The 20,610-nt window shown below is 50.6% G+C and overlaps 9 protein-coding genes across 9 annotated transcripts; 6 read left to right on the top strand and 3 right to left on the bottom strand.

The window, feature by feature from the left end:
* Positions 1 to 921: 921 nt before the first annotated feature.
* Positions 922 to 3,018, top strand: LOC9642274 (protein will die slowly). The gene is made up of 13 exons (XM_024667018.1): positions 922 to 1,059; positions 1,146 to 1,227; positions 1,283 to 1,415; positions 1,483 to 1,622; positions 1,678 to 1,738; positions 1,794 to 1,912; positions 1,975 to 2,103; positions 2,161 to 2,217; positions 2,275 to 2,385; positions 2,442 to 2,472; positions 2,538 to 2,642; positions 2,706 to 2,855; positions 2,916 to 3,018. The coding sequence occupies exons 5-12, from the start codon at positions 1,735 to 1,737 to the stop codon at positions 2,783 to 2,785; spliced, it is 636 nt and encodes a 211-aa protein (XP_024522786.1). The 5' UTR covers positions 922 to 1,059; positions 1,146 to 1,227; positions 1,283 to 1,415; positions 1,483 to 1,622; positions 1,678 to 1,734; the 3' UTR covers positions 2,786 to 2,855; positions 2,916 to 3,018.
* Positions 2,947 to 4,811, top strand: LOC112343421. Its single transcript, XM_024666872.1, has 2 exons — positions 2,947 to 3,059; positions 3,313 to 4,811. Exon 2 carries the CDS (start codon positions 3,329 to 3,331, stop codon positions 4,763 to 4,765), a length of 1,437 nt encoding a protein of 478 aa, XP_024522640.1. The 5' UTR covers positions 2,947 to 3,059; positions 3,313 to 3,328; the 3' UTR covers positions 4,766 to 4,811.
* LOC112343450 (protein ALP1-like) lies at positions 4,778 to 6,474 on the bottom strand. Its single transcript, XM_024666945.1, has 2 exons — positions 6,416 to 6,474; positions 4,778 to 6,215 (listed from the first exon to the last, which is right to left on the bottom strand). The coding sequence occupies exon 2, from the start codon at positions 6,175 to 6,177 to the stop codon at positions 4,795 to 4,797; it is 1,383 nt and encodes a 460-aa protein (XP_024522713.1). The 5' UTR covers positions 6,178 to 6,215; positions 6,416 to 6,474; the 3' UTR covers positions 4,778 to 4,794.
* Positions 6,475 to 6,550: 76 nt separating this feature from the next.
* On the top strand, positions 6,551 to 9,533 carry LOC9632552 (protein DETOXIFICATION 46, chloroplastic). The gene is made up of 14 exons (XM_024687115.1): positions 6,551 to 7,303; positions 7,367 to 7,461; positions 7,518 to 7,626; positions 7,680 to 7,735; positions 7,806 to 7,861; positions 7,923 to 8,061; positions 8,111 to 8,248; positions 8,305 to 8,373; positions 8,425 to 8,535; positions 8,588 to 8,716; positions 8,786 to 8,863; positions 8,943 to 9,014; positions 9,082 to 9,144; positions 9,218 to 9,533. The coding sequence occupies exons 1-14, from the start codon at positions 6,739 to 6,741 to the stop codon at positions 9,296 to 9,298; spliced, it is 1,761 nt and encodes a 586-aa protein (XP_024542883.1). The 5' UTR covers positions 6,551 to 6,738; the 3' UTR covers positions 9,299 to 9,533.
* LOC9642275 (tyrosine-protein kinase BAZ1B) lies at positions 9,386 to 11,898 on the top strand. The gene is made up of 9 exons (XM_024679816.1): positions 9,386 to 9,394; positions 9,571 to 9,729; positions 9,952 to 10,689; positions 10,746 to 10,823; positions 10,888 to 11,131; positions 11,186 to 11,267; positions 11,323 to 11,461; positions 11,510 to 11,572; positions 11,629 to 11,898. The coding sequence occupies exons 1-9, from the start codon at positions 9,386 to 9,388 to the stop codon at positions 11,803 to 11,805; spliced, it is 1,689 nt and encodes a 562-aa protein (XP_024535584.1). The 3' UTR covers positions 11,806 to 11,898.
* Positions 11,858 to 15,236, bottom strand: LOC112350249 (linoleate 13S-lipoxygenase 3-1, chloroplastic-like). The gene is made up of 9 exons (XM_024686345.1): positions 14,773 to 15,236; positions 14,453 to 14,721; positions 14,166 to 14,400; positions 13,767 to 14,108; positions 13,628 to 13,713; positions 13,473 to 13,580; positions 13,114 to 13,418; positions 12,800 to 13,063; positions 11,858 to 12,697 (listed from the first exon to the last, which is right to left on the bottom strand). Exons 1-9 carry the CDS (start codon positions 15,143 to 15,145, stop codon positions 11,950 to 11,952), a joined length of 2,730 nt encoding a protein of 909 aa, XP_024542113.1. The 5' UTR covers positions 15,146 to 15,236; the 3' UTR covers positions 11,858 to 11,949.
* A 38-nt stretch (positions 15,237 to 15,274) lies between these two features.
* LOC9642276 (malonyl-CoA decarboxylase, mitochondrial) lies at positions 15,275 to 17,726 on the bottom strand. The gene is made up of 15 exons (XM_024687889.1): positions 17,633 to 17,726; positions 17,482 to 17,576; positions 17,341 to 17,431; positions 17,161 to 17,281; positions 16,935 to 17,115; positions 16,742 to 16,886; positions 16,597 to 16,687; positions 16,490 to 16,548; positions 16,353 to 16,430; positions 16,214 to 16,297; positions 16,019 to 16,167; positions 15,841 to 15,972; positions 15,720 to 15,792; positions 15,583 to 15,668; positions 15,275 to 15,531 (listed from the first exon to the last, which is right to left on the bottom strand). Exons 1-15 carry the CDS (start codon positions 17,687 to 17,689, stop codon positions 15,423 to 15,425), a joined length of 1,551 nt encoding a protein of 516 aa, XP_024543657.1. The 5' UTR covers positions 17,690 to 17,726; the 3' UTR covers positions 15,275 to 15,422.
* Positions 17,727 to 17,815: 89 nt separating this feature from the next.
* Positions 17,816 to 19,978, top strand: LOC112340415 (ESX-3 secretion system protein EccA3-like). Its single transcript, XM_024688624.1, has 7 exons — positions 17,816 to 18,094; positions 18,169 to 18,279; positions 18,335 to 18,433; positions 18,491 to 18,601; positions 18,653 to 18,956; positions 19,021 to 19,160; positions 19,224 to 19,978. Exons 1-7 carry the CDS (start codon positions 17,963 to 17,965, stop codon positions 19,770 to 19,772), a joined length of 1,446 nt encoding a protein of 481 aa, XP_024544392.1. The 5' UTR covers positions 17,816 to 17,962; the 3' UTR covers positions 19,773 to 19,978.
* Positions 19,655 to 20,433, top strand: LOC9642277 (CDGSH iron-sulfur domain-containing protein NEET). The gene is made up of 2 exons (XM_024689383.1): positions 19,655 to 20,179; positions 20,266 to 20,433. Exons 1-2 carry the CDS (start codon positions 19,956 to 19,958, stop codon positions 20,363 to 20,365), a joined length of 324 nt encoding a protein of 107 aa, XP_024545151.1. The 5' UTR covers positions 19,655 to 19,955; the 3' UTR covers positions 20,366 to 20,433.
* Positions 20,434 to 20,610: the final 177 nt, after the last annotated feature.

Here is a 20,610-nt window from a genome sequence, read left to right on the forward strand (position 1 = left end):
GGCAGTCCATGTTTTGGACGCCGACATGGCTTCGCATCACCTCAGGCTTTCGGTTTCTGGGAGCATTCGGGTAATATGGCATTAACTTCTTGCAGGATAAGTCACTAGCTTCGCCGATCTTTTGTATTTGTCCTTGGAAGAAAGAGTTTGTCCTGCAGAGGTTTACATATCGTTTCAACAAGTATGAGCGATGGAAGCCGAGACCTCACGTTTCATCCTGGAAGACGGGATGAAACGCGTAGGAGTTCGGTGCCTTGTAGCCAGTCTTGATCGTCTTGTGAGGGATCTGCGAACCAAATCGCAGGTGAGTGTTTTCCATTTTATCCTTTCATCTAGATCTCTCAAAGTCACTGAGATGTTGTTATACAGCATACAAATCTCCGGATCCAGGCATGCGAATAAGCTGGACAAGTGTTCCAGTCCGGCCTTCGTACTTGTTCTTCTTTGGGCCGTCGTCGTGGGGGCGAGAAACACTCTCCCGCTTGGGCACTTGAGCTGCGTCATCGAGGACGAGGACAATCAGATCAAAAGCCAGGCGAAAAGGAAACGAACAGCGAGCGAGAATCGACATCGACACTCACGGGGGTGATTTGCCAGGTACTCTTGATGCCTTCTCTCGGCCTCTTTCATCTCCGAGTGCTTCATCTCATGGAACTCCTTGTCCCACTCGCAGTGGCCCTCGTGCAAGCTGTGCGCGCATTTGTCATCGTGACGGTGATCTTTCTTCTTCCCCTTGGCCATGGCGAGCGCAAAAACCTTTGATGGATCGATTCGAGGGCCAGGCAGCGCTAGAGAATGGAGTTCTTCATCACTGGGAAGGGGTTCGCGTGAAGGGGTCAAATAGGGAGGAAAAACGGTTACTACTTCACATGACCGGGACAGGTGACAGGGCTCTACAGTGACCGTTAGGTTTAGGGCTGACGAAGTTGGGCGCGGCAATCCTTGATCCCAGCGGATACACGCCCAGTTGGAGTACCAAAACCGGAGGGTCTATGCGATGGAGCACGATGGCGAGACTCAGGATGATGGGGCGCCACGGCCCATTGTCCAAATCCAAATGTAAGCATTTCGTTCGGTCGTTCTTCCATGTTTTTTGTTCTTGGTTTTTTTCTCTCTCTCTCACTTGCTCGTCTTTTTTTCGCCAGGAAAGGCAAGGAGGCAATGTGCTGTGGCTTTTCCTACGATAGCAACTGGTTAGCAGCTGGGAACGATACAGGAAGAATTGAGGTACTACTGCATCTGGAGTTTCCGAGCTAAAGCCATTCTTTTGATCTGCTGCCAGATCTATAGAGTCTCTGATGGAGGCCTGGCTTATGTTTTGGATCGAAAAGCCACACAAAAGTTCGCCTGCACGACAATGTCCTTCCGGCCGCCCTCGAGCTGCTTTACCAGCAGGAACGTTCTCGTATCTTGTGGTAAGCGTTTTGATTGTCTCTCGGCGAGTGAGTGCTGGATATAATCTTTAGCATTTCCTTGTTGCAGACGTTGGTGGTCTTATTCACCACTGGCATGCAACATCCGGAAAGCACCTCGGCACCACCAAAGAGGCTAACAATCACATCAACGCGGTGGATTTCCAGCCGACCGGAGAGAAGTTCGCGACGGGTGGTAGCGATTTTCAGGTGAAGTCAGTGAATTCACGAAGCATTTCTTGTCAAACTTCCGTCTCGTATCTAGCATTACAGGTCCGAGTCTACGACGAAGCCACCAGGAAAATCGTGCATACGTTAAGTGATGGGTACGCTAAGCAGTTCTGAGCTTTGATCTTGCCCCTCGCTCAATCAAGCATTCAGGGTCGTCGCACAGCGATGGGATCAAAGTTGTGGGCCACTCCAACCGTGTTTTCGCTGTTCGTTGGCATCCCGTCGATTCTCACATCATTTTGAGCGGAGGCTGGGACAACACTGTCCAGGTTCTTGCTTCACTACTTCACGCGTCATTCAATCTTACTGAGGTTTTCTTGGTGCCACCTAGATCTGGGATTTGCGCTGTGGTAGATCGGTGAGGAGCATCTTTGGACCAAAGCTGTGCGGGGAAGCTCTTGACGTGTCTGATAACAACAAGATCCTAACCGGCTCTTGGCGATCCACCAAACAATTACAGGTCCGTTACTCTGGCACGCTTGTGTTTTTGGACGAGGGAATCTTTTTTCCTTCACAGGAATGGGACTTTGGAACTGGTGACCTGATAAGAACTCTGGAGTGGATGAGCAACGAGGTACCATAGTAAAAATTCGTTTTTTGTGCAACTGAGCTCAAAAGTTCCCATCTCCAGCCGAGCCAAGTCTACACTGCTCAGTACGGGAAGGGCCTCTCTCACAAATACATCGTTGCTGGAGGGAGCAAACCAAACAGTGCTTGCGTTTTCCACAAAGACAGTGGCCAGGTACTATAGCCTCGAGTTCTTCTTTCGAAGCTCATCACGGCCGATTCCTTTGCCAGGCACTCGCGGGAGTCTCCGGACTGGAGAAGGGTGAGAACGAAAACGAATTCTCTTCAAATGAGGGATTAAGAAAACTTTGTTCTTCTTTTCCGCAGCTGTTTACTCGGTCGCCATCTCGGAGTCTGGATCTTACCTCGCGGTCACCACGGCAGATAACGTCTATCTCTACGACATGATCGACCTCACGAGCTCCATTTATGGTTAGAAGTAGATCCATTCGTTGCTATTTTGGAGAACTCTTATCTAAACAGTGAATTTTATAGAAAATGGTGGGGAGGGGAATCGAACCGCGGCAGGGGGTCTGACGTGGCCGCCACGGGGGCATCGAGCGCGGCCGGACTAGGGTTATGACATGGGTTCCTTCCATGATCTGCGAGCGCCGTGTCGGACGAAGGCTCTCTAGACCTACTATGGTATGACATCGCTCCCTTGTAAATCCCTTGTTTTTCCTTTTATTCCCTCGCATTTTTTAGATTTGTGGAGGGAGCGATGGAGGGAGAGTGCATTCCGGCCTCTAGCGGAGGATTTCTCCCTTGTTCCCTCTCATGGCAGGATCTTGCAAGAATGCGGTAGCGCGAGGGATCTAGGCGGAGGATCGAGAGCGCAAGAATTTCCAGGTACGATCGATCGATCCCGCCTAGGTTGCTGGAATTTCGCCCGTGTGTTGTCTGGTTTGCTTGAGTCTGGATGAAATCCTTTCTGTTTGTGAAGATTTTCGCGCTTGCCTTGCGTTAGCTGGTTTCTTCTAGTCGATCCCGAGCAAAATTTTCTGGTGTGCTTGAGTGCTTGCCTCTGTAGAAGACTTTAATCAGTCAGTCATAGAACTTTCTTTGTTGGTGGATGGAGTTTCTTGATCGTTTTTCTTCGCAGATTAAATTATTTTCCAATGGCCAAAGAGAGATCAAAAAGGAAACGCGATGGCGCAGCAGTGGTAGAAGGAGTAGCCGCCGCCGCCACCACCAACAACAACAACACGACCCCTCCTTACAATGGCTCGGACGTTCCAACTTGGCCCCGCTGGGCTCATCCACGCCCGGATAGTTTCTACGGCGCTCCAGCTCCATACAACGCTTACGACTGGTCGCATTCATGGCCGTCACACATGAGAGGTGGCGGCGGCGGCGGCGGGGACTCCAACTTTCCTGGCGGCGACTTTGGCGGATTCCCAAGAGCTGGCTATGCATTCCCAGGCGCTGCAATGCAACCGGGACCGGGGCCAGTGCCACCCTCCGCTACACCACCTCCGGCCATCAACACTTCGCCACCTCGGGCATCGCCACCCTCGTCAGCTCTCCGCTCCGACTCCCAGAGCGATGGATCGTCCTTCTCGGACGGAGACACCCCGACGCAGGAGGCAGACGAGGGGACGAAGCACAGGAGGAAGCGAAAGAGCTCCGAGAAGAAGAGCGCCGCCGACTCGACCAAGAGCAAGGATCCCAAAGGAAAGTCGGCCGGGGACGAGAACACCGCCAAGAACAAGCGCTACGGGATCGAGGAAGTCAAGGACCTGGTGAGGTTCCGGACGGAGTTACAAGCCAAGTTTGAGACAATGTCGACGCACCTGGAGCTGTGGACGAGCATCGGCGAGAAGATGGGCGAGCGCGGGCATCCCAGGAGGCAGTGGGAGAGCTACCGGGACAAGTGGGACATCGAGCTGCGTCGGTACCAAAAGGAGCTCAAGCTGCTGCTTTCACAGGCCGGACTGGCCGAGAACAAGGAGCTCGAGCACCCGGAACAGCTGGTCTTCTCGGACGAGACGCTCCAGGAGATCCACAGCCGGCTCAACTTGCGGCCCAAGGCGGCGCTGCGGTCGCGCTTCCAGAGCGGCGTCGGCGGCGCGAGGGGATGCCTGGGCGACGAGGCCGCTGCTCGTGAAGTCGCCGGGAAGAGGATGAAGAAGTCCGCAAACAACCAGCTGCTCGTAGACTCCATCGTCGATAAGGTGGTAGAGAAGGTTGGGACTTTCGATGACACCGCCTCGGCACAGGGATTCAAGGAGGTGCTGGACGCCGTCGTCAACCTCACGAACGTGTTGCTGGCGGAGGCGAGCGCGCAGCCGACCGAGTTTGAGATCGACAACCAGGTGTTCAGCTGGCTCAAGAGCATCGGCAAGGACCAGTACGCGAGCTACTTCGCGGCGTCGCACGTAGACTGGACCAACTTGCTGCTGCTCGACAAGGATGATCTAATGGAGATGAAGATCCCGGTCGGGCCTCGCAAGTTCATCCTCAAGGAGCTGGAGAAGCTCAGGCCGGAGATCCACGGCAGTAGCGGCCAAGCCATGACCGTGATCCCAGGCCAAGAACCCGAAGGCGTTGTATAACAGAGTAAACTCTTCTCCCCCAACCTCAATCAAGTCTTTTGCCGCTTCCTGGAGTATAACATCTCGGCGAGGCCGTCGCGGATCTCGCGAGCTCGCTGCATGTCCGCGGTGTGGTTGAATCCTGCCGGGAGTGGCAGCGGCTCCATGACTCTCGCCAGACGCGCGGCATCGGACGTCGCGGTGGCTGACTCCAGCTCTTGCAGACCCGCCGTGGCGATCATCACCTCCGCCGCGGCTTGCTCCAGCGTGGGCTCTCTCCCGGACGAAGAAACACCTCGGGTCGACTCGAGAGCTTGGCGGGACTCTTCAATCCAGGCCGGGTCGGCGCTCTCGTTCTGCGAGAGCAGCATGTTGTGGAGCGTGCAGCACACCCCGATCATCTGGACGGTGGTGTCCAAGTCGCCCTCCATCTTCTTGAGCAGCACCCGGAACCTCGACTTCAGTTGGCAGAAGGCCCGCTCGATGGAAGCTCTCGCAGAGGCGAGCGCTTGGTTGAAAGACTGCTGCTGGGGCGTAAGCTGGCCACCACCCCGGTATGGACACATCAACCACGGCCTTGGAGGATTGAAAGCCGAGTCCCCGACGAGGTGGTATCTCTGCTGGTCGATGAGCCCCTCGCCGGCTCTCCTCGCGATCCTGGAGCTGGCCAGAGCTTGCGAATCGTGCAAGCTCCCGCAAAGCCCAGCGTCGATCTCGAGAAAAAACCCGTCTTGGTCGACTGCAGCCATGAGGATCATCGAGTGGAAGGACTTGTCGTTATAGTAATTCGAGCGATCGATGCTCGGGGTGGTGATGGGAATGTGGCTTCCATCCACCGCTCCGATCACGCTGGGGAAGCCAGTCTCGAGCTCAAACTTTGCGGCAATGTCCCTGGCTCGGTCCCCGGTTGGCCACCCGATGTAAGCGTCGGTCCAGTGCTTGGCGATGATCCCCAGCCCCTTGTGGACGATCTTGTTCACGGTGGACTGGTCGCAGAAGAAGATCTTGGCGATGGCGTGCTCGCGGCCGCCGTGGAGCAATCGCCAGAGGAGCATCGCGACGCGGCGGCGGAGGGAGATGACGCGCCAGTTGGGACCTGTTCTATTCCCCTCGAATCCACACGGCTGGAAGATCGTGAAGCACAGCCACTCGAAGGTCGCCTTGGTGCAGCGGAAATCCTTCCAGAACTGGCCATCGTCGTACTGCGGGAAGATCGTCGTGTCCCAGGTGTCGGTGTGGTGCATGAGCATGTCTCTCACCCAGGTGGATTTGGCCGGCGCGCCGTCGAGGATCCCCTGCTGGATCTCCGACACGATGCTCACGATCGCCGACTTGCGCCGCTCGAATCGCCGCTTGCTCGCGTTGCGGCAGTAGATGAGCGCTCCCATGATGAGGGACATGGCGACTTGCTTGCGGTACCTCTGATCTTCCATCGCAGCGTCGGGCGACCAAGAAATCCGAGACGATGCCCCTGGAATCCACGAAATCCGAGACCATGAGATCGAAATCGCATCCAGGCCAAGAAACGTGATCAAGACAGGGAAGAATCCCTGGATATGCGAGGGGCTCCAATCCAGATCCAAGAAATTTCCAAGAAATCCAAGAAGGGAAAGAGTTTAAGATCAAATTCCTCACTGTAACGACAATGATCACAGAAACAACGAGACTTACTGTAATCTGGCGGCTAGCGGCTCAGCGGCTCATCCCCTCAGCGAAAGAACCCTAGCGTAACGGGCCCGTAGGCCGCCCACTTAGTAGTATAAATATCTAGGTCTATGGTCAGATCAAATTCCATGACCCACATTCTTTTTCTTCTTTGTTTCACTCTCGAGAATCTCGTGCGAGAAGGGGCGCTCGACGAGGCCGAGGCGCCACTGGGCGCTGGAAGCTCGAGGCGCTGCGAGGGAAATCTCTATCGAGCGATCGATATTTCGTAGGTTCTCTGCTCGATCGATCGATTTGTAGGTTCTTTGCGGCAGGACAATCCGAATTCCATGGATTGTGCTGTCTCAGGGGCGATCCATTTGCAAAGATTCCCAGTCTGCGTGAATCGCTCGCGGCGCCACTCGTCCGGCGTGCAATGCGGCTTCGATCTTGCCAAGCTCCGCCAGTCGCAGCAGCAACAGCGAGTTCTTTCTCCTCTCCAGCGCCATCTCTGCTCGAGAATCGTCCGGCATTGCACCGTCGAGCAGCCAGAGGCGCCCCCGGCGGAGCGCGAGCAGCAATCCGTGCCCTGGACGCCTAAAGAAGCCGTGAAGTTCTATGTCTCTGGAGAGGGCGTGCTTGAGGCGCCAAAAGAGATAGTGCTCACCAATGTCGACATCAGCAAGACGTCACTGGCAGCCACCATTGTTGAAGAAGTGGAAGGAAAGGAGATTCTGGTAGATGGCGATGCGGCGGATGTTAGCATTAGCGAGGAGCCCAACATGTTTGAGCAAGTACGTCAGATATTCGCTTTCGCCGGCCCGGCTCTCGGCATCTGGTTGTCCGGACCGATTATGAGTCTCATCGATACGAGTGTTGTGGGAACCACTAGCTCTTTGCAATTGGCCGCCCTTGGTAAGAAGATTGATTTTGGATTCCTCTAGAACTAAAGTTTCTTTGTGGTTTACTTCCTTCCAGGACCTGGAACTGTGATGTGCGATGGACTCTCGTATGTTTTCATGTTCTTGTCCGTTGCTACATCCAACTTGATTGCAACCTCGCTTGCAAACAAGGTAAGAGCGATTGGTGTTACTACGCGTTCTGATCTGTGGTTTGGAATTTCGTGTAGGACGAGAAAGAAGCAGCAAACCATTTGGCTAGGCTCTTGTTTGTAGCTTTCGGCTGTGGCATGGCTATGCTCGCGGCTATTAGATTCTCTTCTAGTTCCATGCTCCAAGGTGAGGTCTGGCAATGTATTGGCTGTGATTGATTCAAGATTTTTTCCTTTCAGCTTTTGTTGGAGCCAAAAACTCTGGGATCGTCCCAGCCGCGGCAACGTACGTGAATGTAAGCTGAATAAATTTAAGTTTTTCGTGGTGTAGTGGTTTTGATATATGTCTCTTTGGGACAATTTCAGATTAGAGCGTGGGCATGGCCAGCGGTTCTTGTCACCATGGTTGCTCAAAGTGCAAGGTCTGTCTTTTGGCTTCCTTTGTATGCTGTTACTGTTATCTCACTTTCTTTTATACCACAGCTTGGGGATGCAGGATTCATGGAGTCCCTTGAAAGTTTTGCTCGTCGCGAGTCTTGTAAATGCTTTTGGAGATATTCTACTTTGTACATTTCTAGGATATGGAATTGCTGGTGCTGCCTGGGCAACGGCACTATCACAGGTATGAATATGAGTCTACTTGATCGTTAACTCAAGCTTCAAGCATGCAGTATGTTGCGGGAATTTTGATGTTAACTTCTTTAAAAGCGAAAGGATACAATCCTCTGGCGATCGTTGTACCCAGCTTCAAAGACATCCTGCAGATGATCGAAATAGCTGCACCAGTTCTTATGACCATGTTGTCAAAGGTACATCATCGTATATCGTCTTCTATCCTTGGAAGCTCAATTTATCTTGTTTACAGATATGTTTTTACACAACAATTACATATTTCGCGACTTCGCTTGGGCCACTCACTTTAGGAGCCCATCAGGTTCAACAGTAAAAACCAGTTCTTTAACTTAAAAATGTCTTGATTTGCCAGGTGATGATTGGGATCTTCACATTGTTTTCAGTATGTGGAGAGCCTTTGGCCCAAACAGCTCAGTCCTTTATGCCAGAGCTTATTAGCGGAAAAACCCGCAACTTCGAGCAGGTGAGCCAAGCAAAACGATAAAAGTAAACCTGGCTCGATCATCTTTTTACAGGCACGAACGTTGCTCAAAACACTTCTCTATACGGGTGCGATTTTAGGATTCTCTTTAGCGAGCATTGGCGTCGCGGTTCCTTTTCTTGTGCCGCAGCTTTTTACGAACGATTCAGCAATCGTAGCACAGGTTGAGATGACACAATGCAGCGCTGATCACGTGTCCGTGCTGACACCACCCTGTCTCGTCTGTTCGCAGATGCATTCGGTAGCGTTCCCATTTTTCTGGAGCATTGTTTTAACACCACCTGCACTGTCGCTGGAAGGGACACTTTTGGTAAGATAGTCAAACAAACAAACCTTGGCTCGTTTACCACGTTCCTGGTAACTGACGAATTGCGTCGGCTTGTATGTAGGCCGGACGAGATTTAGGATTCCTGGGCCTGAGCATGACATCTTGCTTTGTCTGTGGAAGCCTGCTAATGAAGGTAAGCATGCGCTTTCAATCGGTACTATTTTCTAAGCCCCACAATCTCGCGGCCACTTAAAAACCAGATCTTCCACAAGCTTGGATTGGGACTCAACAGCTGCTGGTGGACGCTCGTGCTTTTCCAATCGGTACTATTCCCTCGCACGCAACAGATTCACCATTGATACTTATTTTTTCTCCTCGTCGTTTTGCTTCTTCCAGGCCCGACTGACGGCCTCGTATACGCGACTGCATTCCTCCAAAAGCATTCTAAAGGAGTGTGCCCCCGCTGCCACAAGCTAGATGCTCTCCACCATTCTTTTTTCCCTCGTTTCTCGCTTTACAGCCTTGAAATGCCAAAGGACAAACCCCAGGAATCCCTCCAGTACAATGCCAAAGGCCACAGCTCGCCATCACGATTTGCTATGCTACCAACAATCTAAAGCAAAGACAAAGACCAAGTGCTTGTACCATAAATCATTATCCCAACCTTTTGAAATACGAATACGATCTTTGTACGGTCGTCAAGATTATGCTATATGTACAGCTATTTGTACGGTCGTTAAGACGTACAGCTTTCTTGTACGGTTAAAAGCTTAAAGTTAAAGCGAGTCGAACTCGAGTCGATTGAGTTTACTGGACATTCCGTCGCGGAATTTGCCGTCTTCTTTTTTGGCCCTAATTTCGGATACCCAGCAGAACGCCCCACGCTAACGAACTTGGGCGATCTATCGGTGAGTTGCCACTACCCCCCCTTTTATGATTTAAATTCCCCCAGCGCTAGGGCTGGGAGAGAGCCAGCGCTACGTAGCTAGGGTTTTAGAGGGCGGCCATGGCGCTGTGGCGCCGACGGCCGCTATCGGATCGCGGCATTGCTTGCAGCGAGCTGGATTTTGCAGGCGCGAGCGTTTCCGGCGCGGGAGCTATCCTGATTCGTGATATTTCGCGGTGCGCAGGCTCGTCTTCGTTTTCTCATGGACAGCGTGCGCACGCGGAGCCGGGGCAAGCAGCAGAAGAAGCGGGAGGGATCGTGGCGGACTGCGGCCAACGATGAGACCGACGTGGAAGAGGACGACGAGGAGAGATCGGTGCCAGTGGTGAGCGGCGAGAACAAGAGGAAGCGGGCTCCCCGGAGCGGAGGTAGGGTGGTGAAGCTGAGGACGCTGTCACGGTACGATGGAGCTAGTGAGGTTTCTGGGAGCACAGAGGACACCAAAGTGGAGTCTGCCGAGCATGCCGATGCTACGAGTGGGAAGGATACGGATTCACAGGTCGGGAAGAGGCGTGAGAGCTCTCGAGTCAGGATCAAGACTTTTAAAGTTCGAGAAAATGCCGAGGCAAAGGCGGAAGCTAAGCCCGGAAGGTTGAAGGTGGAGAAGAAAGAAAGCAAGGAAGTCACGAAGGAGAAGGAGGCAAGCAGCGTGCAGAAAAAAGTTGACGAGCCGAAGAAAACTCCGGAGATTCCCCAAAGGCCACTGAAAGTACATCTTACGTTCTCGGATGCGAAGAGAAAGCCTGCAGGTTCTGCGATAGAACCTCCGCAGGCTCCGACTCAAAAGGCAGCTGTGGTAAAGACCCCCAGCAGTACGCCGTCTTTGAGTTCGCCGGTACAATCTCCTCCAATTGACTCAACTCCTACTCCACAATCTCCGCCAAGCGAGCTACGTGACGACGAGGTAGAAACTTCTCTAAAGGTATGTGCTTCATTTACTTTTCTTGGGACATGATGCATAACAAGGCTGGCTAGCAGATCATCAGGAAACTCATGAAAATGGACTCGGCACATCCTTTTAACAGACCTGTTGACCCCGTAGGCCAAGGTGTCCCGGTAAGTTAAGCTTACTATCATCTCGTTTTCATCTTGATGTTACTATTTCAAATTCTTTTTATAGGATTACCTTGACATAATTGACACCCCGATGGACTTCGGTACCATATGCGAAAATCTAGAGAAACGTCAGAAGTATAGAAACGCGTCGGATGTTTACCGAGACATTCAACAAATCTGGACGAACTGCCGAAAGTATAACCACAAAGGAGATCCTATCTTGGACCTGATGAAGAAAGTCCAGAAGGCATGCAGCAAGTATTGGACAGCCAACGGTGTTCTTCGGGATCCAAAGAAGTCAAAGACAGGTAAGCAAACGTTTGGGAAATAGTAGGAACGTCTAACTCAATGCGTATTTACAGCGGACAATGCGGCAGAAAAACCATCCGAAATTTTTGTTGCTAAGACAACATCGGCACACATTCCACAGAAACCTGCTGCCGGGTAAATTGCTCTTTCTTTTCACTAGAGATGAACCAGTAATTCACGCTTTGCACAGGACTAGTAATCATAAATCAACGTGTGAGTGTGCTGTCTGCATGAATGTCCGGCGCAGGACCGCAAGAGAGAGGAGAGCCGTAGGTTTGGGATCTGCGCGAGCCGTGAAGCGTCAAATCGCGAAAATGAAAGGCAAACAGGTACTTGCCTACTACATTTCCTCACTTGACTTGTCTCGTTCTTTCCAGGACCTCAATGACTTAGAGCTGGAAGAACTAGCGCAGTTAGAAGAGGTTTACCTTGATCAAGTGGTAGTATTTTTCCATTGTTTTCTTTCTAGATAAGTGACGTCTATCTCTTTGTCCAGGAGGAGGAGGACCAATTTTACCCCGCGAGCTACCAGATTCCCCTCCGAGCTGTGAATCCTCTAGTGCTGTCGATGGGCCAGGCGCTGTTTAGCTGCAATCTAAAGAAGAAGACCTATCCACTAGCGAACCCGTTCGAAAACTTGGTCTCGGCCTACGCAGGATGTAAGCAAAACTAAAATTCTCTTCATTCATTGTCTTCAAGCTCGGGAGACTGTACCATACCAAAGAGAAAAATTCGCAATCAAACCATTTTATACATTTGACGCAAACCAGGTACTTTTACAAGTTCTCTAGAGTTTCTAAAGCCATAGCTTACGAGCTTAGATAGAGACGCTGTTCGGAATCCCGCGAGCAGTGATTCCGGGCCCAGAGGTCGGTAACAGGAGCTCGTACGCTGGAACTCCAGCTCCATGCCTGTGCATCAGCTTGGGGTCGTTGTTCCTCTTTTCGATGATCTCCTGGACCTCGGCTATCCTCTCCTCGAACTCGTTCGACCCCTCGAGGACCCTCTCGTCGCCGGTCCAGTACTTTTGGACGCGCTGGCCGAGATACTCCTCGTCAGGGTGGTGCGTGGAGAGGAGCTCCAGCACCGCCATGACCGTGGTGGCCTGGGTCTGGTTTGGGAGCGTCGCGAGCAGGAAGCCTTGCGGGTTTTGGAGGAGCTCCTTGTACTCGGGGTCGTCCTTCTCGGGTATGAGCTTCCTGGTCAGGCTGGGGAGATTGAGGACGTAGCCCGAGTAGAGGAACTGGCCAAAGTTGACGGCAGCGTGGTGCCCGGACGCCACCCACATTATCGACGTGAGAATCTCGACGAGGTCCTGCTTGTTGTTGAGGCTCGGCCAGCCTTCGGCTTTGTCGGGGTGGCCTTTGGTTTTGATCTCGTTCCACCATGCCTGGAGCTCCGTGTCGCTGGTGATGGAGTCCGGGGAGTCATAGTAGACGGATAAGTAGCTCGTCACCCAGGACTTGAGAGCCGACCATACGAGGAGCCCGTCGGCGGCGTATGGGTAGTCTTCTAGGACGAGCCTCAATCCATCTGGAGAGTTTTTATCTTCGACAGCCATGCCTCTGGACAAAATCACAAGTAAAAGTTTTAGAACTAAATCTCTAGACAAACTGTGGAAGAAAGAAAGAACTAGTAAGGAGAGGGGAGTTTGAAGCGAGACTTGCCTCTCTAGAAGGTCGGCTGGGAGGCCTTGCTTGTCGAATCGCCACTTTTCGTAGCCGGCGGCGCTCAGCTCGAGGATGAATTTTCCTGGCGTGAAGCACTGTTCGATCACGCCCCCGGCGCTGATGAGCGTCTGCCGAGCCGTGGCGTTGATTTGCATTGTGTATCGCAGGTGTGGATCGAGGAGCTTGGCGACGGGGTGCATGGCGCTCAGCTGGCGATTCGTCGCGATCACGTAAGGCTCGATGCATGCATGAGTTTGGAGCCTGAAAAAACATGGAAGTGATTTTGCTAGATAAAGAGAACTCTGACTTACCAGTGAGATACAACTTGATGGTATGCCGAGTGATTGGATCGAACGTGTGTCTTGCAAAGCTGCCAGATCCAAAACCCAGTCGCATCTTTGGTTGGATAGAACGCTCTCTTGGAACCATTTGGTTTGTCTTTCGAGACTGGCAGGCATAGTTCAATTCCCACTGGCATTAGCAAGTTTGCTGAATCCAAGTAGAGAATTGTGCGTGTTGCATAGTTCTTCCGTCCTTTCAAAGAGTTGATTCTGTTGATGAGTGGCATGAAAACGTCGTGATAGTCGATAATAAACAGCTTCTCCGCTTTTATCGCCTGTAAAACATGGAATGCATCACTCCTTGACTTAGTGTATATTATGTGCCAAACCTCTTCCACCGTCAATCCTTCGAGGTGTTTCTCGAGCTCTGCTGCTTCGAATGCTGATCCTAGCGTTCCACAGATCCCAGTATCCATCGAGCTGGTCGGAGGAAAGGCCTGCACAAACGTGCTGATGGATATCTTTGTATTTCAAATGAGACTACCTTGAGCCGCTCAATCATTAGCGGATTCAAACCAGCAAGCACTTGCCGGCCGAACTCAGAGTCACGGGTCCAAGCGTATTTATCCTCTGCATGGTCAGGCTTAGCATACATTCAGAAAATCGAAAATAAAACCACTTACTTGCGAGCAAAGGAGGTAGCGGATACTTGATAGCATTTGAAATTTTATCAGCATTGATAAGCTGCCTGATTTGCTCCGGGACTATATCCCAGAAAGTACGATCATTTTCCGCCAGTTCAGTTTGAAGCCGAATGCCTTCGTAAAAGAGGCGATCGATATCAGTCAGGGTGTCAAACTCATCTGGAGTGGCAGTGAAGTGCGTGATAATGGTTGGAACGAGACGGTGAACAATGGCTCTAAGACGTCCAGAAGAAAATGCTTCAGTTTTCACCTGCTCAAAGTCCTCGTCGCGAGGGACATAATTCTTGCTTGTCACGGCTAACCTGACCTCTGCACGAGGATCTGATACGTGCCCGACAAGATTAGTCGACGAACTTAGAAGCTTGGAGAAAGGATTACCTGACTTGGTTGGAGGGCGACCTGTTCGGCATCTTCTTGGATATGGCACCGCGCCACCTGCAACAGGTCTAGCCAGCTTCTTTTCTTTATCCGGATTTCCAAGGTCGTTATATACGTCGTAGTCGTAGATCCTTTCCCACGGTTTACGCATGTCCGTGCCATCTCCTTGTAATGTTTTGAGTTCAGAGGCACGAATATCTTTGAGTCCCCGAGGAGTAGAAGAAGGAAGATAAGCCTATCGCGAAAGCCGCATTAGCATTTTAGAAAAAGTAATTTCCAGGCAGTACCTCGTTGGAGAAGAACACTCGTTGAGACACCTCGTTTTCCTGAGAATGAACCCAGGAGTAGCATGAAAATGAAATCAATCCAGTCTTCAGGCCCTGGAGAGAGATCGTCTCGAGGAAAAACTCTGCCTTATGTCTGTTTGCAACGAGAATGGCCCCTGGTTTCCCAAACTGGTCCTCAATTATGAATTCACCAGCATATTCAACCGTGTGTTCTCCTGTAGAAACCTTCCGAAGTGTCGTGTTCTTGCTTCTTCTTCCAAGGCCGCTACCTGTCAAGAACCGCACTACATTATAGCCTGAGCTAAAAGTCAAAAACTTACTCGGATCCACTTCAGTACTAACGAGCTGCAGAACAATATCCTCGCCGAGGGGGTCTTGGACAAAGAAGTCCAATCCCTTGCGAAAGATGTCCGTAACTTTGTTGTCAGGCCGCTTCTTGATGGTAACAATTGCTCTGAGAGTCACCGGCTTGCTGCGGGAGACTCGGTCTGCAACAGCTTGCTCAGCAACATCTGCACTCTTCAAAGTGTTCTTGACAGGCACTACCCCTCTCGTTAGCCTCAGAGAAGGAAGATTAGATCTGGACCGAGTCTTTGCAGAGAAAGCAAACTCAGAGTGATCCCCGCAAAGGGTCTCCTTGCTACTCGGCAGATAACTAGCAGAAATCGAACCCGTCAGTGCCAAAGACGCCATTACAATCTAGGGAGGACGCACTTCTAGTCCTATTAAACCAAACGCATTGTAGCTGAAGGAGACTCTTATCGCTACACCAGCAGCCAAAGGCGAATGGCACTCACCTAGTACGAGTAGCCGACATGTACATCCACGTGGAAATTGTTTCCTTTGTTTTGTTCTTGCGGTCAAAACCGCAAAGTCATTGTTTTTGAGCTGTCTGTAAAAATCCTTCAGACTCCATACATTCAATGCGGACATTGAGAAGATTAACTGTGAAATTGTGCCTATGTCACACTCACAGTGCAGACTGCTGTCCTCCAGCTACAAGCTCTTCCACTTTTGGAGACGCTCTAATGATACCTCTGGTAATGTATGCTTGATTGTTTTCTTCGATGCTTTCTACCCTGGAAGGAAACAAGAATAAGTGCGTTGACTTGCTTGCTCATGTTACACACCTGTAAAGATAGTTAACCATCATCCCTGCACTCTCTTTGAGCCCTTTCTTGGATTTATTGCCCATCCAGTTCAAACGTTCCATACTCTGTAGAATTCACGCGAAGCTTCAGAATGAAAAACCGTGGACTTCACTTACAGCCCCATTGCGTAGATGGAAGTTTGCTACCGGATCCAATGCCTTTCCACGTTTCTTTTCAAGTAGAAGATATCTGCCCAAAGGAGTTGGTCAAAACCATCAGGAAAAACTAGTCTCATACCTTGCACATAATCTCATGAGAGGCACCTTAAGAACTGCTGATAGTTGTTCGGACTCGCCCCACTGAGGATCAGATGCTCCCAAAATTCTATACATTATTGACTCGCCGCTCGTATCATCGTCTCTGTCAGGACTGTTGTAATTGCTATTACAGTAAAAAACCTTCGAACTTATGTTACCCGCAGGCGTCTTTCAAAGCTTTTTCTTCGTGAGCCAAAAGCAACTTCTCTTTGAAGGTCCTCTGCTCATTTCCTTCGAAACAGAACGACGCGAGTTTAGGAAGCAGCCATTTCAGAAAGAACGGTATTGGGCTTAAAGTTGAGAAAGTCTGAAACAAAAGTTGTGAGCACAATAGCATACAGGGTTTACTATACCTTAATTTGAGGCATATCTTGCTGCAGTAAGCGGAGCACCCGTTTGATAAGGAAGTTTCCCAAATCTATACCTGACAAGCCTGCCTGTGTATTTAGCTTTATCAAAAGGAAACTATACACAGAGCAAAAAATGTAGAACCTGAGTCGACGAAATAGCATAAAAGATCGCATGTGTCGCATCTTCTTCGGAAATAGGTGGCTTGTCAAACAATACTTCCTTCAGAACATGAAGAAACGTTATAAGCTTCCGCAAAAAGCAAGACAACGAACCCATACCTGAATGGAATTACTAATGGTGTCCGTGAGGGCGACTTCTATGAACACAAGCGGTTCCCCTAAGAAAAACAAGTCGCACTACTTAGCTCCCCTGTATAGACATTTACCTGGCATAGCAGGATGGAAATAACCAAAACACCGACGACCAATGCCTAATCGTCGCTTAAGATCGTACAAATTACTGATAGGATGCACAGCCTGCATAAAAACAAGACTCGACAATCAATGTCTTCTCAACCACCAGAAAACTACCTCATATCGGACAATCTTTTCAAGCAATGAAGCTGCGTCATTCCAAGTAACCTGGTGAAGTTCCAGACACGCAGGACTTAACCACGTTGAAAATAGCGCTCGCAGCTCGAGATCGAGAGCTCTCAGCGCTGGAAGGTTGTCATCACTGCAAACACCACTGGTTCAAGTGGCCAAGTGAGAAAACAAAAGATACCGTAAAGCAGAAAGCAGATCAGCACGTAGGTCCACCAAAAACTTCAAGCCACCGGCTTGGCCATTCATCTGCTCAAACAATCTCACCGATAGCGGCATCAAGGAAGCTCTCAGATCCCGTTCTGTTCGAAACTGGGCTGCTTCGAGAGGATTTTCTCCGTCACCAGCTTTGCTTTTCTCATCTGAAAGATAGAGGAGAACATTACACAAAAACTAGCCTTTCGTACCATCGTGCAAGCTAAGATAATGCTGGATGAGATCCTTCACTCTTTTCTTGTCAACTCCGAATTCCGTGGAGAGTATCTTGAGGGCCCTTTGCCGATTATCCCAATCCAAGCGTTCATACTCCTAGAAATGCTGAGTGCTGGCAAACTTAGACCCAGATCAATCAAAGTATAGCGTACTACCTCTCGGAGCTGGACGAGGCTCTTATCCGGCATGTCGGGATTTTGCAAATGGATCGCATCGTGCATAAGCTTTTGCACGCGCTTGAGGATTCTATACTGGTTTTAGCTATAGGTTTTCCTTTTGTAACGACAATCTCTTACCTCTTCGACAGCTCGGTGTCTTCGATCAGCGAGACATTCTTGGAGGCGCTTGGATTCTCGGCCCGAGGGATCGATTGCTTCATAATACCTTCTGGCTGAGAGAATCCCGTGGATCTGAGCTCGCAGGAATGGAAAATCAAAGAAAACTCACGATTTTGCCCTCGTCGCGATGGCGCACTAGGTACCTCGCTACTACTCGCCGCCACATTTCAAAACAACCTAGCTCGATAAAGCCGTACAAGTGGCGCACAATTTCGTGCCATTTGGTAGTTCGTGTCGTACCTCTATTGGGCCATATGGGTCACTGCCAGCTCGAGGCCATGGTGGTGGAGGCGCCACACGCTAGGGCAGCTGTGAAGGCCAGGGTTTCGCGCGTTGCGCGCCTCGACGATCCGGAGGAGCTACATTCTAGGATCCTTTAGTTTCTCGTTTCGATCGATTCTTCTCCAAATCGATCGCTCGGCGGCAGGGGCTCTGAAATATGCATCCGCGGCAGCAGATCCGCTCGGCCAGGCCGGTGACTTGCCATTCTCTGGCGCAGTCGGGCGATATCGATGGATTGCGCGTATTGCTTCACCAAAATCCGTCATTGATCAACTCGCGAAACCCTGTGGTGAGTTCCTCGAGTGATTTCCCTCTTTCTCGGCTCTAGCAATGGATTGTCTGAAATCTTCTCTTCTACGGCAGATGTCCCAGACCCCTTTGCAAATGGCAGCTGCCAGCAACCAGGATGATGCCGTGAGGTTCTTGCTCGAATGGAATGGACCGGAGAGAGCCGATCTCGAGGCTACGAACATGGTACGTATGCTTTACTGTCATTTGTCTACTTCAGTTTTTAGTCGCTCTCTCGCAGTATGGAGAGACTGCGCTGCATCTAGCAGCGAAGAATGGCTCCACCGACGCTTTGAAAGTACTCTTGAAGCACAACGCTCGCAAAGAAGCCAAGGCTCTGGTAAGTTTCTATGCCTCCTCCAATGTTTACGTAGACTCAATGCTTCTTTTTTTTCAGAATGGAATGACGCCTTTGCACTTGGCTGTCTGGTCTTCCGTGAGAGCGCAAGACTGTAAAGCAGTCGAGGTGCTCCTGGAGCACAACGCTGATGTATCTCTGGAGGACAACGTATGCAATTTGTTCTTTTTCTTTCCCTGATCGTACTCAAGTTGTGAACAGGAGAAGCTCACTCCGCTAAGCCACCTTCCGAAGAGCTCGGGAAACGAGAAGCTGCAGGAAATGCTGGAGCGCCAGCTCGATCTACAGAGGAGGCAGAAAGCGGAAAAAGCGTTGTCGGGCTCAAAGCTGAAGATGCTGGAGCTGGAGAAAGAACTTGAGAAAATTGTCGGTCTAGACGACCTCAAGCTCCAGCTTCGCAAGTGGGCTAAAGGAATGCTCCTGGACGAGAAACGACGAAGCCTTGGCTTGAACGTTCCCAAAAGAAAGCTGCCTCACATGGCATTCCTTGGCAATCCCGGTACAGGTATGCAGCCATGCTTTTTTTGTAGAGTTCTATGCTCATCAGAAGTTCTGACCGTCGTGAATAGGGAAAACCATGATTGCGCGTTTGCTAGCCAAACTCTTACACATGGTTGGCGTCTTGGAATGCGATAAAGTTGTTGAGGTCCAGCGAACTGATCTGGTTGGCGAGTTCGTCGGTCACACGGGCCCAAAAACAAGGAAAAGAGTAAGCATCTATCTCTACGTAGAACGCCTTCTAATGTTTCTGTCTCTCTTTTTTCTTGTTCAGATCAGAGAAGCTGAAGGAGGCATTCTCTTCGTGGACGAGGCCTACAGACTGATACCAGCGCAGAAAGCAGATGACAAAGACTACGGAGTTGAGGCGCTGGAGGAGATCATGTCAGTCATGGACAGTGGCAAGGTAGTGGTGATCTTTGCTGGCTACGCAGAGCCCATGAAGCGGGTCATCGCAAGCAACGAAGGCTTCTGCCGGAGGGTGACCAGGTTCTTCCACTTCCCCGACTTCAGCACAGAGGAGCTGGCAGAGATGATCCACCTCAAGCTCAAAGAGCAACACGAAGACTCGCCAACCTTCGGCCTCAAGCTCGAACCGGGATGCACTGCAGGAGCCATTGCGGAGCTCCTGGACCGCAAGACAACAGAGAAGCAGCGCAGCGAGATGAATGGTGGCCTCGTCTGGCCGCTGCTCGCCAACGCCAAAGACCACCTCGACTACAGACTAGACCTGGACTGCTGCGATTCGGACGAGCTCGTGTCCATCACTGTCGAGGACCTCGAAGCCGGTTTGGAGCTCATTCCCAGGCAGCAGTCACTCTAGAGAACCAATCATCCATTCATTCATCGATCGACGTACATTTTCGACGCTATAGATAGCTACACGACAGCAGTATTCTTTCGTCACGGACGGCCATCGACTCGCCACGTGTTTTCGACCGGAGCCACTAGACTGAGGATATTTCTCGTGTGCCGGGCGTGTGGCTTCCAGGTTCCAACAACAACAATGGTGGGGGGTGGCATTCTCGGTACCGGATTTCAGCTAGCAGTGGTACCAGCAGCAGTGAGAACTCCTCTTGCATCGTCGAGGAGCGTGAGAGTGCGTGCTCAGGTCCAGGAGGGAGAAGCATCATCGGTGGTGCTCAATCCCTCTATCCGAAAAGACGTGGAGAAAGTGGTCGACACAGTGGTGGTGGGAGAGATCTCCAAGCCGGTGACAGCATACTGCAGGTGAGTAACGCTTTTCACTTCCTAGTTTCCATCTAGAGATTGTATTGGTGACTACATCTAACTGGAATGGCTTTTACTTCCAACAGGTGTTGGAGATCTGGAACATTTCCTCTGTGTGATGGGTCTCACATGAAGCACAACAAAGCCACTGGTGACAATGTTGGGCCACTCTTGCTCAAGAAATAGAATATTCTTTGGTTGGTCTATTCTGTCTCTTTTTAGAGTGAAATAAACCTCTGGATGATATTATTCTTTGTATATTCTTTTTAGTTTAGATTTAATATTAATTTGAAGGTAATTATTATTTTCTCTATGTTTGAGATTTTTATTTTAAATAATTATATTACAAATATATGAGCTGTGAGTATATGAAATACAGATATATAAGATTTTGATAGTTATTGAATTGATTTCAATTAGAATTACTTCCT

Source organism: Selaginella moellendorffii, unplaced genomic scaffold (assembly GCF_000143415.4).
Source record: "Selaginella moellendorffii unplaced genomic scaffold, v1.0 SELMOscaffold_0, whole genome shotgun sequence".
NCBI classification, from domain to species: domain Eukaryota; kingdom Viridiplantae; phylum Streptophyta; class Lycopodiopsida; order Selaginellales; family Selaginellaceae; genus Selaginella; species Selaginella moellendorffii.